Here is a 16,341-nt window from a genome sequence, read left to right on the forward strand (position 1 = left end):
CTGCAATACATTATGTTTGAGATTGATACATTTTGGTTTGGATATTATGAATTGTCCATGCATCATCAAATTAAATGCAGTAGTAGACAATAAGGAATGACCAAATAATTGTTCTATACAGTTTTGCCTTACAATTAGTTGTTACTTAGTTTTTTTTTATTATAGGGTAGGTTGAGGGAAGGGTAGAGTTAGGTGAAATTTGATTCTAAGACCTCGCTTGAAAAATGAAGTATTAGCTCTAATTGAGACAAGGTCTAGTTCTCAGTTATTAATTATAGTAAAGTTACAATTATCATTAATTTTTTCAGTTTGTTTGGTTTAAGAGTTAGAGTTTTAGTCATCAAGCTAGTATTCCGCATAAGTTAGGGTTTGAAGGACGAGGGTAGTGAACATATCCAATGAGGCATATTATACCCGCACCGTAAGAGTCATCAACTCAGTTTGTTTGGTTTAAACATACATTAAATGGTTGTACTCTCAGTTTTTCTAAAATAGATAGGAGTAGTATTACTAGAGTCTAAAGGGGTTAAAAAGGTAGAATGCCATAAGTGTTACTTGTGGAAATTGGAAGGTGGGAAAGAAGGATTTAGTCATTCATTAATCATTACTCATTATTAAGTGTACATTTTGATTATTGAAATGGGCAGATGGGAAGGGGACAAGGGGTAAAAGGAAAGAAAAATATTGGTGCATGATGTGAATTTGTGTTTCTTTTTTTTTTTATGTGAATTTGTTTTTTATAAAGGAAGGCGGATTATTACCTGAGATTCATGAGATCTCACATTATCGGGAGATGTAAATAGATGGAGCTTTGGAGAAAAAAAAACTTAGTTGATTCGGTAGTTAAACTATTTATTACCAAAATATATTGTTATTGGTAAGCTGGATATCACTACTATTTGAAATCTATGTGTAGTAGATAATTTATCCGATTAGTAGATGTAACTAAGCTCAACTAGTGCATAGTGGTCAATGAAATAATTGATCAATTTGTCAACTATTTACTATAAAAATTTGAAAACAAAAAACATGGAGCGTGTTATAAAAATAGGTAAAATTACCTAGAATAAATTCAATTTATTCATGATTTCCTACAATAATTCGACTTATTGATAAACCATGAATAACTTCAATTTTGAGGGATATTTTTCTAAAGTAAACTTAGTGATCGGATGACTTGCTATAGAAAGTTTTATTTTTTTAAAAAAAGATAAATTAAAATAAAATGTTGAAAAAAATATTTAAAAATGTTCATAAAACATTTATGATTTTTTTTATTATTTAGAATTTCTTATGTAAATTTTCAAAAATTTTCTCTAATTTTAAATTAATATTCAATTTAATTTTTTGGTGAATTACCTACTATAGCAGGTTATCGGGTTATCCAAATTTACTCTAGGCAAATACCCCTTAAAATTGGGATTATTCATGGTTAATCAATAGGTGGGATTATTATAGAAAAATCATAAAAAAGTTGAATTATTCTAGGTAATTATTTCTTAAAAAAACATCGAGCGGTCCTTGAAAGTTATAAATCATTTTTAATTACAAAATATTTTGATTTCAAATTACATCAACATTAATTATATTGATTTATAATTTTATAACATTGCATTTAATATCTATTACCAAATCAAGTCCTTGAGTATTAATTATAGAAGTATTAAATATCTGTATCTTTTACTTTTTAAATTTATAATCTAGGATGAATAGTCAAAACTACAAACAACTCAATTTTTGTTAAAATTACTACACTTTATTTCTTGTTTGTGCCTGTAGTCTTGTATGAGACTGTCTCACTGTGAGACGACAAAAAATAAAAAGCCTATAAACTAAAAGAGTCTATTATTAAACTATTTAATACAAGAATAAGACATGTTTTATGGTAAAACTATCTCATACTAGAATTTGTGAAAAAAACGATGTACTAAAATACTTTATTTTCCATTTGTATAATAAAACATTTTAATAATTGTAAAAAATCACTTTGATACATTAAAAGTATTTAAGTCAATCTAATAGAAATAGTTTCATCATAAGACATCTTCTAAGTACTTATCTAAAATATATTACTATCGTTAATGAAAATACTTAAGAGTTTGGCTTAAGAAAAAGGCATTTTTAGAAAATGTATTTTGTTCGAAAAAAAAAGAACTAAAAAGTGATACTACTAATAAGTTTTGGGCATTACTACTTGTCGCCACCCTTTTTATTTTATCGCCACCCGAATTTTCCCCTGAACTTTAAAAATTTACAAATTTGCCATTGGAGTTAATAACACTATTATCAACTAAATTAATAAAAAAATTTAAAATTAATTAACAACTGAATTTTAATTAATAAATTATTATTATTATTATATCAATAAATAATTAAACATTCAAATAAATTATTTTAATTCAAAACTAATTATTATAATAACATTATCATAATATAATATTATATTAAAATAAAATAATTTATTACAACATTTATTTAAATAACAATAACTTAAAAAATAAATTAATTAAACAAAAAAAAATTTAGTACCAGTCGCACAAAAAAGTGCAACTTAACCTAAGTATAGTCACACTTTTTGTGCGACTGGTATTTTTTTTATAGTTTTTTTTAATTATTTTTATTTATATTATTATTGTTATTATTATTATTATTATTATTATTATTATTATTATTATTATTATTATTATTATTATTATTATTATTATTTTTGTTATTATTATTATTATTATTATTATTATTATTATTATCATTGTGGTTGTTATTATTATTATTATTAAATCATTATTTTTGTTTTAATTATTATATTTAATTTATTTTTTTAAATATTATTATTATTATTTAAATAAAAATAACTTAAAAAATAAATTAATAAAACAAAAGAAATTTTATAATTCGAAATTCAAAAAAAAAAAAAAATACCAGTTGCACAAAAAGTGCGACTGTACCTAGGTCGAGTCGCACAAAAAGTGCGACTGTACCTAGGTCGAGTCGCGCAAAAAGTGCGACTGTACCTAGGTCGAGTCGCGCAAAAAGTGCGACTGTACCTAGGTGCAGTCGCACATAATTTTTTAAAAAATTTTTATTAATATTATTATTGTTATTATTATTATTATTATTATTATGATTGTTATTATTATTATTAAATTTTTATTTTTGTTTTAATTATTATATTTAATTTATTTTTTTAAATATTATTATTATTATTATTATTATTATAAGTATAAAAATAAGAAATTTTAAGTCCAATGGTAAAGTTGTAATTTTTTAAATTTCAGGGGTAAATTCGTAATTTCATTCGAGGGGTGGTAAGAATGGGGTAAGTTTTAGGGTGTATTGATATTTAAAAAAAAGCCGGTTTGGCCTGCGCATGTTGTTTTGTTTCTCACTATATACTTGATTATTTATAACTTCCTTAGCTTGTTCCATCCTCTAAAACTTAAAAAAATAAAAATAAAAAAGAGAGGCAAATGGAGGTAGAGCCCGTTGAGGGGGTTGGGGTTGGGGTTCGCGTTGGTTTTGTTAAAGTAATGGTGTTAACACTAGTACTCATATCTCAAACTAAAAAGATGGGTGTGGAAGCTGCTTGGTGCGTGGCTCGCAGTGGTGCCACCGACGATGTGTTGCAGTCAGCACTTGATTATGCCTGTGTTGCTGGTGCCGACTGCGGCCCTATTCAGCAGTCCGGTCTTTGTTTTCTGCCAAATACACTCCAAGCACACGCCTCTTATGCCTTCAATAGTTTTTACCAGCGGAATCATATGGCTGCTTCTTCTTGTTCGTTCTCCGGCGCTGCCACCCTTGCTCAGACTGATCCGAGTTTGTATCATCCTTTTTCTTTATACATTCCTCTTTCAATGCTCCTTCTTTTTCTTTTTTCTTTTTTTTTAATACTATTATATTTGCCTTGCTTGGATCACAGGTTATGGATCTTGTGTCTACCCTGCTTCTCCCAGGTGGATTACCTTTTACTTTTTCCCTTCTTTTTTATATATATTTTTTGCGTCCAATTCAATCTGGAACTGGAGTATGTTGTCTAGTTTTGATTAAAAAAAAAAAAAAAATAGTTTCAGTAGTACTCTATTTGTGAGTAGAATATTTGTTTAGGGAATCTTCTCTTTGACTCTGCTTTACTTATTGAATCGTGTTAATCGGAATGCTTTGTTAGTTTGCTGTCCTGTGCCTGTAGTTTGTGATTGATTATAGAATATCGATTTTGTTTTTGCTTGAACATGTGTCATTCTATATTTGAAAAATAGTACTCTTTCACGTTAAAATTGCAACATTCTCCGGAAAAATTTACTAGTACTTCTTTGTCAGAGATTTAAGACTTAAATCTTGCAATTTCAATGAATTTATAATAATAATAATAATAATAATAATAATAACAACAATAATAATAATAATAATAATAATAAATATTAAACAAAAAAAATTCATATTTTTTGAATATTAAGTAAATATATTGAAACAAATATATATATTACTCCCTCTTATTTTGTCCATTAATTCCATTTATTTTTTATCATTATTTACTTATCACTTTTAATTTGTATTTTATTCTTAATTTATAAAATAAAATATAATTATGTGGAATTTCGTTTGATTTGTCTCAAATCTCAATATAACTATACAAAGATTATTAATATCAATTTTTTATAATTTTTAATTAAGAATAATTAGAGATATTGAGTATTTCGGTAAATGTAAAAAACTAAATGAGACTAATAAATTAGTAGGAGGTGGTATTAATTATTATACTATATAATGTGGCATTAGATTCTCATTTTAAATCACTTTAAACAATACCGGCAACATTATTGGAGAATTAGTAACTCCAACAAGCCCTCTTTGTTATTGGTAGCTATAGCTAGTAGCTACTCATACTTGAAGCCAAGCTAGGTTTAGAATTGATGACTTTGGATAATTATAGTAGTTGAAATTGGAAAACTAGGCTTCTTTATTATGAGTGCTGTTTCTACAGGCCTAATACATGCTATACTTATGAATTTGAATATAAGAGTATTACTATCCACTATAGAGTACTAATGTAGGTTTATTACTTTTTTTTAATTTCATTCATATATTTTAACTCTCTTTTAATTTCATCAATATAATTTATTCTCCCTTTTCATTTATTACTGTTTTCTTAGAAATAATTCAATTCCTTTCTAATGCAAATTAAAACGGATGTAGTAGTACTAACTATTAAGCCACTAGAGTTTACCTGCAACGTTCACATGTTGGTCAAAGACAAGGTCTGGTGGGGTCCTGGTATGCATGGCATCGGCGTGTGCAGTGGGCCCCGTACCTTGAATATCCACCATTGAACTCATGGGATTTTTTAAAAAAAGCTTTTGCATTGCTCAGTGCCTCAGTGGTGGGGTGAGTGGGTGACACTCTCTTTCTTTGAGGAGCATATTGGTCTGGTCACTTGTAATTTGATATTTTTACCCGTATTAAATCTGTTTTACCTTGGAATTAGCTAGCCTTTTTTTTTTATATGAGAAATTAGAATTACCGAGTACCGACAAACTGCAATGGACTAGTGTGGATAAGCTCACTTAAGATTAGGAAGAGAGAAAATGGTGTGTCACACTTGCATTGTTTCTCTTTCTTCTAAATAAATAGTGTCCTGTCCTGTTGCAGATGCCTTGTTGCAGGCAGTACTGGGATACTGCATCTGCGTAGTATTGGACCATTCACCATTTTAGGCTGTAGCGTGTTTTCACTTCTCTGCTTAGCATGCACTTGTACTTCTACATCACACCATCTTTGGAGTCCTTTCTATTTTAAGTACTTTCTTTTTTCTCTCATTTCATAATCATTATTCACATTCTACTACTGCAAGTTGCAACAGCATCATTGTGTGTAGCAGAGAGTAATACTAGTAGGAGTATATCACTATTCACCCTTTCTCGTTTCTTCTGTTTGTGGTTACATTGCAGTTTTTTTTTGTAAGTTATTTAAAATTGCAGTTTGGTCCAATTTGTAACCACAATCCCCAATTGTATACTCCCTTCTATTTTGTAACCTCATTCTACTAAATTGCAATACGTGTCCTGTCCAATATACATGTCAAATAGTTTTTGATCCGAAACTTTTGTTATTTTGGTTTGTCTTATTGTTTTCGTTAATATTTTTACATGTATTGTGATAATGGGAAAATGAAAACCACGCCGAATTAAACCATATTAAAATGGTTTGGTTTGCGGTGTAGGGATTAACGCTAAACATTGATTGACTAATATTAAAATTCCTGTGCTAAAGCTTATTTTTCAACTGCCATGTTCTTGATGAAAGGTGTAAACTCACTTTTTTCCAATATAATTTATATGCCCTCTAGGCTAACCGCAGTGTTCAATGTTAATACCACTTAAAGGTTGAGCTTAGTCCTTGCATAATTTCGATGCGGATAATTTTGCATCAAAAACACCCTACTTACCTTAAAAAGAAACCAATATGCACATTTGCAGGATACTGTGTTTCCTTTGCCCTGTGTCTAGAAGAAGCCTTGCAATATAAATATCTCACAAAGTCACAGTAGCCTGTCCAAGCTTACTTTTACCATCGATTGCCTATAGTTGTATGTCATTGAAACAGTTTAGCATGTAATTGCCTTTGTTGGAGTGTTACAAATTAAATGTTCTGGATCTTTGCAGTACTGCAGGGACCATAACAAATAATTCACCTCCAAAAAACCCGTATGGAACAGCATCACCGCTCACCCCCATGACTACCTCACCCACAACCTTGGGTGGTTTTCCTGGAACTGGTAATGGTGTGAATCCCAACTATATGACCCCACCAATTCCTACAGTCGATGACTCAACAGCTGCCCCTAAGTTTTCATTCGTTGCTACATCACTTCTTTTGGAGATATTGTTGTTTCTATTGCTACGAGTTGCAGCCTATTAACGAGGCCGAGGGTAGAAAAGGAAGGATATTAATGAAGGGGGTGTTGACACATTTATTGAAAAGATCTATGATCTATCTTTAGAAGATGGAAAGTTGCATCATCACAATTTTGTTTGAAGCTTCAAGTTGTTCCATCCAAATGATGAACTTGTAATTTCTCTTTTATTGCTATTTTATTTCCTTAGTCTTGGATACGTAGGAGCTAAAAGCCAATCTCATATTTTGAGATTAAGATTTCAACATTATTGTAGTTTCGGAAATGTAGGAGCTAAAGCTTACTACACCGGTGAATAGTGAATGGTGAATGGCGACCGGTGATGTGATGACTGTAGGCATTCATGGAAATGATTGCCTAATTATAAGATTGAATATCACTTGCAATGGTTAAATGTTAACTTTCACAAATGCCAAATCTTCATCTACTTGTCCATCATATTCATAAGTATGAGAAATGCTCCTTTCTTGCTAAATTACCATGTTATAGGCGGATCATTTTTATTTTTATCTTTTCGTGAAAGATAATGTGGTGAACTTCTCCTATATTGTTACTTTTAATAGCATATTTAAAAGGACAAAAGAGTATTTTTCACGTCTCAAAATTTGTATAGTATTACCAGAGACTAGAGAGTAACAAGAACATAATTCCTAGCAAGACCAATAATGCTTTCATCCAATACTTGAGATTTATACTAAAACAAATTACTACTACAGCAAGTCAGTACTACTACATCTGGAATATGATTTTCACTCCTACTAGCAAAAGCAAACAATTATAAGGACTACACAGTTAGCAGTAGAGTAGAGTAATCAACATCAGCAATAACAAAATGGTAACGGGTAACCCGCCCCCGTAAACTTTGGCTAGGACTTCAATCTCATCTCCATCCTGAAGGCCAACCTACATAAAACATGCATACATCTTTGATCATCAATCCATCCTAGTCATAGAGTACTAACAAAATGTCGTTACCTGGTCAGCTGTTAAAGAACGATTGATACGGTAACCATTGTATATAAAGTCTATCTGCTCTTTCAATTGTTTGTGTTGACAATAACCATCCAATACTTTTCCTAGCTTCATTGTGCGCGACACCTTCATAAACGTTTCCTCATTCTCCTACCATTTCAATGTGAAGTATTCGCAAAATGAGATAACGATTTAAAAATGAAAAATAATGAAAAGAAAGCAGACCTGATTGATAAACTTAATAGTCACAAATTTAGAGATTTGAGAAGGAGCTTCCTCTGTCTTTAGCTTCTTAAAAGTAGAACCGCTATCGCTTGAAATGGAGTCACTCATTGTTGCTTTTTTGATGTTGTAGAGGTGAATCACTCATATATATAGAGACTAGAGTTAGAGTGCACATCAAGCTTCAATGCCAGATTTTAATGAACACAGAGATCAAAGGCCCAAGGAAATTTTTATTTTTTTTATTTTTTAACATTTGTAGTGCTCAATTATGTCAACAATTTCCTATTCCTACATAATGGCACTATCAAAAACACATATAATGATACAAAGAAATTAAAAAGCTGGCACACCTATGGCCTAACACTACCACTAACAAAACCAACTACTCAAACTAATAAATACAATTAGTATCACACTTTTATATTTGGAAATACTGTAATAATTATTTATGCCCATATATAGCGGGTAGTAAAAGTGGTACGATAGCAATTTTTCTATTTTATCCGTTTTATCAAATATGTTTTATATGCATTTAGTAGGTAAATTAGAAATACCAAATACTGTTAAAATAACAAATATTATTAATCAATATAATTAAAGACATAGTGTCAACAATCTTAGCATATATAGTTAAAATAACAGTATTAATAATATGCCAATATTATTAGCCTATGTATGAATTGATTATATAAATAAATATACTTAAAAGAAAATCACAATATTATTTGAATGATATGTCTTATGGTGAGAGAGTGTCAAATAAGAATTTGAAATAGGGTTAATTACTTAATTTTAAGTTTAAACAACTTTTACTTTTAAATAATAAAAATAAAAAATTTTCTTTTAAAGATTATGGAATAGGAGACTTCCTTGGGCTTCATGGTGTGGACTGGATTGGTAAGCAAACTCAATTCTCAAGCAAACGTCGCTAAATTGTACAACTACTTATACAAAGGTCTGATCGTCGACATCGGAGGAATATAGCTCTCAATTGGATTTCCATAATCAAGACTTGAATCATCTTGAAAATGTCAGGCGTGTCGCTGAAGTGCGGAGACTGTGGAGCGCTCCTCAAATCTGTAGAGGAAGCTCAAGAACATGCCGAGCTTACTTCGCACTCCAACTTCTCTGAATCCACTGAACCCGTTCTTAGTCTTGTTTGCTCTTCTTGCGGCAAACCTTGCCGATCCAAAACTGTAACCTTTTATTTTCTTTTCTTTTCTTTTCTTGTTTGGATTTTTAATTTTAGGGTTTTTCAATCTTGAATTTCGATTTTATTCAATTTCAGGAGACTGATTTGCATACCAAAAGAACCGGCCATATTGACTTTGTGGATAAGACTTCTGAAGTTACCAAACCCATCAATTTAGAAACACCCAACACTTATAATTCTACTCCTATGGACGTTGATGCTAGCGCCAGTGCTTCATCGGAAGGTACATTCTCTTCTATTTCTTCTTTTATTTACACCTTATTCAAATGTAGTATTGGACCTTTTAGTTAGCATTTGATCAATTCAATTTTAATTTCAATTGTTGGCTGATCTCGTGTCCCCATTAGTTCCAATTAACTCAATTTGGATATTTCTCTGCTAACAAGTATGGCAAGAACTTCGGAATGACTCCGGATACAATGTTAATTGTTAATATAACTATTGATCTTGGACGATATTGATGTTTTTCTATCCGCGTTACTGAGTCATCTTGGCGCGGAAGAAAAATTCTTCATATTTGTTCTTTGGATAGATATTTACTTGGAATTAATCGTTTGAACGAAGACTGTCCATATTCGTAGCTTGTATTTTCTCTTGTATTTTCTTCTGATGATATCCATTGCCTTGTTTATGAACATTTCAAAGATATTGGATTGGAGATGAGTGCAGAAATATTTTCTTGGAACTAATTTAAAAACTTGATGCTTTACTTCGCTGTATAGGAAAGAGACAATGCTAGTACAATTGTTGCTTTGGGATGATTTTGATGTTGATTTATATTGGAGAAGAAGAAAATATCCTTTTCGTTTTGTTTTCTAGGCAGATTTTTGCATTGAATTAGTTACGTTGACTGGAGTTAACCTAATACCAGCTTTTAGAAGAGAATTGAGATCCTAATTTGTTCAAACATCTATCAATTAAACTTTATGTGCTTAATATAGTACCAGTACTACACTGTAGATTGCTCTTGGCTTGCTGTGCTGTATAACTTAATCTAAGTATCTATCTAATCAATGTCAGTTTGTTACTCTTCACAGAAATGGTGGTTCCTGAGGTTGATAAAAAACTGCTCGAGGAACTCGAGGGAATGGGATTTTCACTTGCAAGAGCTACCCGTGCACTTCATTGCTCAGGTATGATTCACGAGTTGGGAAGCATCCTTCCTGATTTGTTGAGCAGTCTTCGGTAAATTTGAACACATTTATTACACGTAGATTTAAAAGTCAAAATTTGGATGATTGATAATTTGGCTGGCATATGCTTCCCTTTGTATGGTTGGAGATATAGCTGTGATATGTTATTATTGAACATACCTGTTTTAAATGCAGGTAATTCAAGCCTTGAGAGTGCAGTAAATTGGATAGTTGAACACGAGAATGATGCTGACATAGATCAGATGCCCATGGTACGCATGCCGTCAACTAAATTAGCTAAATATATTGTGTTTTTTTTGTCTTGGCTGTCCTATACTCTTTTTCTTGCTACTTCATATTATTAGCTGATAATTATGGAAGCTTACGTGCCATTCAGGCCATTTTTCACAATGATGTTTTTGCCTTTCTTACCAACTCCTCGAGACTGGATTGTCGTGTATTCATTTATCCTTTTATTAAAGAACAGTTTTCTTGGCATCAGCTCAATTTTGTTTCATAAAATCAATTCGTAGGAGCTTTCCTTGGCTGTTTATTGGCATATTATACACTGAACAATGTAGTTGTTCCTAAACATCCTTCCGAGCAGTTCTTTTGTCGACTTATCCTGAACATGCCACTCATGTGAAGTGTTTTTTCTGGTAATTCATGTTTTATTTGTAATTCTATGGCTTGTTCTTCCCAACTTATTTTCAATATAATTCTGAACATGTTCAATTGTGTTTTGTTCTACCCAACACTAATACTCTCACATGCTCATTACTCGGTTCTTATTAGTTCTAATTAGTTGGGAGGATAGGTTCTCTAGCACCAATAAGTGCTACATTGCTAAATATTTTGAGTTTTGTCCCCTTGGGTCCGTTATCCTTTCAGTTATATTTTGTCTCGATATTATTGCATTGAATCTTATTGCCATAGATGGAATTACTGTTTTCGTCCCTTTTAGTTAATAACTACTTTAATATTTGTCACTGATTGCTATAAATTGGTTCTACATTTGGTTTCAGGTTCTCGCCAGTAGTAAAAATGAGCCTCCTAAACCTTCCCTTACAGAGGAAGAAAAGAAGATAAAATTGTTGGAGCTAAGGTATTTGTGGACCTCTCATTCCTTTAATACTATACCTTAGAATGAGTTGATAACTGGATGGCTAACACTGGACTGAAAGCGGGTTTGCTACTTTGCTTCCCTTGTCTTTCTCTGGTTTGTTTGAGCTGTTGCATGTAGTTTAATTCCAGTAGCTGCCCAAATTAGGATTAAGATCTATGTCTTTCTTTCAGCCTTTCATACCAAAGTGCTCGGTTGATCCAAGTTGCTATTCCTTATGAGCTTGCTATCTTTAATTTGTCTTCTTTCATATGATTTGTTAAATATGCATTTGTAATTGGGATTTTTCAGGAGGTTTGTAATGGACTGTAGCGAGTTCAAAAATTGTTATAAATTTTATAATCTGTTTTGTTTTGATATGCCTCATAACTTTTTTTTCTTGATGTTGTCTTTCCAGAGAACGGGCTCGCAAGAAGAAGGAAGAGGAAGAGAGGAAAATGGAAAGAGAGAAAGAAAAGGTACATCTGTTAGTGGTGTGATATACTTATGACAATAAATTGTTCTGCTGATATATGTTTGAGTGAAGGGGGGGTGAGAGTTTCTATCCACAAAGCATTTTATTAATAAATAATATATTTTCTGAATATGCTTGTCTTCTAATGTTCATAATCAGATTTAATGACTTGCTCTTATTGTGATAGGGGAAGCTACAATAAGTTGGTTTTCAAAAATATTATTGAATTGACCATCTTTGAGATATAACACAATTTTTTGTTTTTTTTTGATAATGATAAAACACCATGTTTTTAATGAACCTGAAGCTGGAGTATTTTTTTGGCAATTTCTGAAACTGGAGTAACAAAAGCCTGAAATACCTTGTATATTCAGCTGTTGGTAATAGGTAATTACATGAGTTAGAGAGGTGAAAAAGCTCAAAATGGTAAGGGAACTATAAATTGAGCACACCAGTACTTTTCGTTATTGTGCTTCATTTTGCATATACACGCCCACAGTAAAGATAATGTCTAATGACTAGTGAGTGCTCTGCGATCCTATATTTTCTATACATTCCCTTTTTTTTTTTTGCTGATGCTATGGTGAGAGTTTGCGAAGCTTAGCATTGAAAAATATCTGAAAACTGTGTCCCCTAAAATTTTTTAAAATGTCAGTTTACAACTTCTTGAAAATGAAACCTGTTGCAGCTTGAGTGATATATTGGCTCATTGTCACACTTTTGACATTTGTTTGGAGTTTTTGTAGGAAAGGATTCGAATTGGAAAGGAACTACTTGAGGCTAAGCGTATTGAAGAAGAAAATGAGAGAAAACGGTTTGTAGTAATTTGATATCTCATATCTCTCATCTCGTAAAATAATTACATGATCTGCTTTGATTCATTTACTGCTACAGAAAGGACCTTTATGCTCAGTGTGTGACTTGATGCATATTTCTTTGGCAGTTTGATAGCCTTTCGAAAGGCGGAGAAAGAGGAAGAGAGAAGAGCTCGAGAAAAAATTCGCCAGAAATTGGAAGAAGACAAGGTTCTGACTCCTTACCTGCCTTATTATATAACTTTAGCTGTTTAAGGTAACCAGAACGTTTTGGACGAGCTTTTATGTTTGTATGTTGATGTTCCATCTACGTGTTTTTGGTGGACTTGTTCACTCTGGTAGGTGCTTTCAAGGTAGGGAATTGCTGTTGCTGCGTGTGTCCATATCTCCATATCGTTTAAAATTGACTATTAAAAGAAAAGTGGGGAGGGGTGAAAGATTAACATTTAACTGTCCTTTATTTTTGGTCTAAAATTGGCTATTGAGAGAAAGTTTTTTTTTTGGGGGGGGGGGCGCGAAAGAGTAATTCTTTCGACTTTTGCAGTTAAATAACCGGGGTTTGTGTGTATGTGTGGTATTTCCGGATCTCGTCTTTTTTAATTTTCATGTATTTTTTTTAGGAAAATTCGACTTCTCTCCTCTTTGTTGTCTTTGCACCGCAGTGTGCCTCAGTGCAAAATATTATTCACATCACCGTAAAGCAATTGTATTGTAAAAGTTTTTGAGCTGAATGCAACCAAAATATAGGCAGAGGTGACTGAAAGTGTGTTTTTGCACTAGGCTTGGCGCTGCCTTCAAGTCCTGTTATTGCAGTTGTTCATTATCTGTCCTTTTATTTTTTTTTTTAAAGTTTCCACTTCATATATGACTATGAGTATCCAGTGTTTCTTGGTTTACTGCCCTCAGGGGAACTAATTTTAGGTTTGGTTGTTGCGATTTTTGCTTGTTTGTATCAAACCCACTCGAATGTTGTATGTGAGCTCGAGACCCAAGGTTACATAAAAGCTAGGATGGGAAGATTTAAAAGGATGGAAGAGAAGAAAAAAAGAGATTCACTTCATATTTATCATGCATGATGCATCACTGCGATAGCTTGTACCTTAGCACCATCTTGAAGTTCATGGCCTGGTTATTTGTGGTTCTACTTCTGTTGACTGTGTCAAATACCTGGGACTCATAATTAGTTATCAGTTACCTTACCAAATCAGTGTCATGTTTCCGCAGGCTGAGAGAAGGCGGAAGCTTGGTTTGCCTCCAGAGGATCCTGTTGCTGCAAAACCTTCTGCACCTGCTGTTGAGGAGAAAAAGGTGGAAACTTGTCTAGAAGAGCATAGTTATGAAGTTAGTAAAATTTGAATTTGCTATGTTAAGATGTGCAAATCTATGAACTGCAGATCAGTTTGCCTGTTAAGCCTGTAACAAAAGCTGAGCAAATGAGAGAATGCCTTCGATCACTTAAGAAAAATCATAAGGTAAGTATGTCTTTGATGCATAAAATAGTGATATGAGCAACCTAATTATCCTTAACACTGTTTTGTCTTTTTTTTGCAATTGCTGAACCAGGACGAGGATGCTAGGGTGAAAAAAGCATTCCAGACACTTTTTACTTACGCAGGCAATGTGGTGAAGCACCCAGACGAGGAAAAATATAGGAAAATTAGACTTACCAACCAGGCTTTTCAGGTAACGGCATGATCAAATGTTGGGTTGTATCTGTACTGATTTGAGCCGCCAGCTAATGGTTTAGTAGTCTAACATGAGCTTGTTTTATGGCGTTGGTTATTGCAGGATAGAGTTGGTGGATTGAAGGGAGGCATTGAATTCCTTGAGCTGTGTGGATTTGAGAAGACAGAAGATGGAGAATTCTTGTTTCTGGCTAGGGAAAAGGTTGATTTAGCTGTGCTCAATTCTGCTGGGAAAGAATTGCAATCTGCCATTGAGAATCCTCACTTTGGTGTTCTCTGAAGGTCCTACTTTCACAGCCAACCGGTTTTTACTTTTTATACTAGTTTGAGTCTGATATAACGTAAATGCAATTAGCTTTGGATTGGTATGTGTCATTCTGCTCTATATCTTTTGGTTGTCTGTAGCAGCTCACAACTTGATCCAACGTGCTGTGTTCTTTTAACAATTCTGTTTATGCAAAAATTTACATCACTTTACCAGCTTCACTGCTCTCTTTACTTGGCTTTCAATCTTTCTTGCACAACTTCTACTTATTTTACATTGTTGGCTCATCTTTTTTCGGGTAAAATGGAATTTCATGATTAAACATGAGTTTTACGGCCAAATACTACGACCAAAGAAACAAATCTATCTAATTTATAGGAAGTAATATACACCTTTTGTTCTACCGGGGTTGAATCAAAAAGAAAGATAATGATTTAAAAAAAGTATGGAAAAATGTGAGATTGTTTATAAAATGAAAAGAAAGAATAAATTGTATGAATAATATTAAAAGTGAGTTTAAATATGTGGTTAAGAATAAAAGTATTTGGTGGGGTTTATTTCCAAAAAGGAAATGATGCAAAATGAATGAGCAATTCTAAAAAAAATTAATGTAAATTAAATGGGAGAAAAAGAGTACCGAAAGAGAAATCCAAAATAATATGTCTCATGTTCCAAATTATTTTATTCCATTTAAATGCTAAAGGACAATTATGTATATTAAAAGTTAGATTTCAAAAATATTTTTTAAAATGAGATGAGATATATTACAATCATACAATTGGCGTAATATAAATGCAATAAATTTGTCAAAAAAATTTCAATCAAATCAATTTAGTTTACTCATAGGAAACATGTATTTTTGAATGAACTAGCCACTATTAGTATATATTTTATTAATTTTAAATTTTAAATATTTAATAAAAATTCATGTACTGGCTCAAGATTCAAACTAGTGTATAAGAAGGTGAAAAATCTAAGATGAGCAATCATTAAACATCAAAGAGGGACAAATGAGTTAGGGTAGTGCAATATCAATGTGACTATGTGAGTCACCTTTTGTATTTGCATCTAATGCACAATTTCACAAAATAAGTCCTTTTGTTTTGAGGTAAGAGACGGTTACTGAAAGAAAATTTAAACAAAATAAGTAAAATTGAATTGAAAAAATTTCTAAAATAGATATGGGAAACTTATTTTTCAAAATAAGCACGTAAATCTCCCAACTAAGTTACACAACGAACAAAGGAAGCCTTGGTTTAACAGGGTAAAATATTTTTTTTACTTTTTATTTTCTTTGTTCTTTGTTCGCTGTTAGTAACAACGAATAACCTCCTTACCTAAGTTTGAAGATTTACGGGCTTATTTTGGAAAATAAGTTTCCCTCATACTTTTTTGAGAATTTTTATATTTTTACTTATTTTGTTCAAGTTTTTGTTGTTGGAACTTGGAATCATGCCCATATCAAATGATTATTTGGTATTATATAATATTTTTCTTAAAATAAGGGCAAATTTGTAACAAAAATTTAGAAATGTAACAATTTGTA

General features: G+C 31.9%; 3 protein-coding genes across 3 annotated transcripts; 2 read left to right on the forward strand and 1 right to left on the reverse strand.

The window, feature by feature from the left end:
* The first annotated feature begins 3,380 nt into the window (after nt 1-3,380).
* Nucleotides 3,381-7,320, forward strand: LOC130825519 (PLASMODESMATA CALLOSE-BINDING PROTEIN 3-like). The gene is made up of 3 exons (XM_057690787.1): nt 3,381-3,816; nt 3,920-3,953; nt 6,660-7,320. Exons 1-3 carry the CDS (start codon nt 3,468-3,470, stop codon nt 6,913-6,915), a joined length of 639 nt encoding a protein of 212 aa, XP_057546770.1. The 5' UTR covers nt 3,381-3,467; the 3' UTR covers nt 6,916-7,320.
* A 187-nt stretch (nt 7,321-7,507) lies between these two features.
* On the reverse strand, nt 7,508-8,683 carry LOC130825520 (small ubiquitin-related modifier 1-like). Its single transcript, XM_057690788.1, has 3 exons — nt 8,108-8,683; nt 7,886-8,032; nt 7,508-7,813 (listed from the first exon to the last, which is right to left on the reverse strand). The coding sequence occupies exons 1-3, from the start codon at nt 8,213-8,215 to the stop codon at nt 7,703-7,705; spliced, it is 366 nt and encodes a 121-aa protein (XP_057546771.1). The 5' UTR covers nt 8,216-8,683; the 3' UTR covers nt 7,508-7,702.
* Nucleotides 8,684-8,858: 175 nt separating this feature from the next.
* On the forward strand, nt 8,859-15,016 carry LOC130825517 (uncharacterized). Its single transcript, XM_057690786.1, has 12 exons — nt 8,859-9,303; nt 9,396-9,543; nt 10,358-10,453; nt 10,649-10,725; nt 11,479-11,558; nt 11,974-12,034; nt 12,777-12,844; nt 12,974-13,055; nt 14,070-14,153; nt 14,240-14,317; nt 14,409-14,528; nt 14,634-15,016. The coding sequence occupies exons 1-12, from the start codon at nt 9,136-9,138 to the stop codon at nt 14,808-14,810; spliced, it is 1,239 nt and encodes a 412-aa protein (XP_057546769.1). The 5' UTR covers nt 8,859-9,135; the 3' UTR covers nt 14,811-15,016.
* The last annotated feature ends 1,325 nt before the right edge of the window (nt 15,017-16,341 follow it).

This window comes from Amaranthus tricolor, chromosome 10, assembly GCF_026212465.1.
Source record: "Amaranthus tricolor cultivar Red isolate AtriRed21 chromosome 10, ASM2621246v1, whole genome shotgun sequence".
NCBI lineage: Eukaryota > Viridiplantae > Streptophyta > Magnoliopsida > Caryophyllales > Amaranthaceae > Amaranthus > Amaranthus tricolor.

Excerpts from the sequence above, each read along its gene's own strand:
- LOC130825519 (XM_057690787.1), top strand. The coding sequence starts at position 3,468 with ATGGAGGTAGAGCCCGTTGAGGGGGTTGGGGTTGGGGTTCGCGTTGGT. Across the intron at positions 3,817-3,919 it reads CCTTGCTCAGACTGATCCGA|GTTATGGATCTTGTGTCTAC; the intron begins GTTTGTATCATC and ends CTTGGATCACAG. Across the intron at positions 3,954-6,659 it reads GTCTACCCTGCTTCTCCCAG|TACTGCAGGGACCATAACAA; the intron begins GTGGATTACCTT and ends GGATCTTTGCAG.
- LOC130825520 (XM_057690788.1), bottom strand. The coding sequence starts at position 8,215 with ATGAGTGACTCCATTTCAAGCGATAGCGGTTCTACTTTTAAGAAGCTA. Across the intron at positions 8,033-8,107 it reads CTATTAAGTTTATCAATCAG|GAGAATGAGGAAACGTTTAT; the intron begins GTCTGCTTTCTT and ends TTGAAATGGTAG. Across the intron at positions 7,814-7,885 it reads GTTCTTTAACAGCTGACCAG|GTTGGCCTTCAGGATGGAGA; the intron begins GTAACGACATTT and ends TGTTTTATGTAG.
- LOC130825517 (XM_057690786.1), top strand. The coding sequence starts at position 9,136 with ATGTCAGGCGTGTCGCTGAAGTGCGGAGACTGTGGAGCGCTCCTCAAA. Across the intron at positions 10,726-11,478 it reads ACATAGATCAGATGCCCATG|GTTCTCGCCAGTAGTAAAAA; the intron begins GTACGCATGCCG and ends ATTTGGTTTCAG. Across the intron at positions 14,318-14,408 it reads CACTTAAGAAAAATCATAAG|GACGAGGATGCTAGGGTGAA; the intron begins GTAAGTATGTCT and ends TTGCTGAACCAG.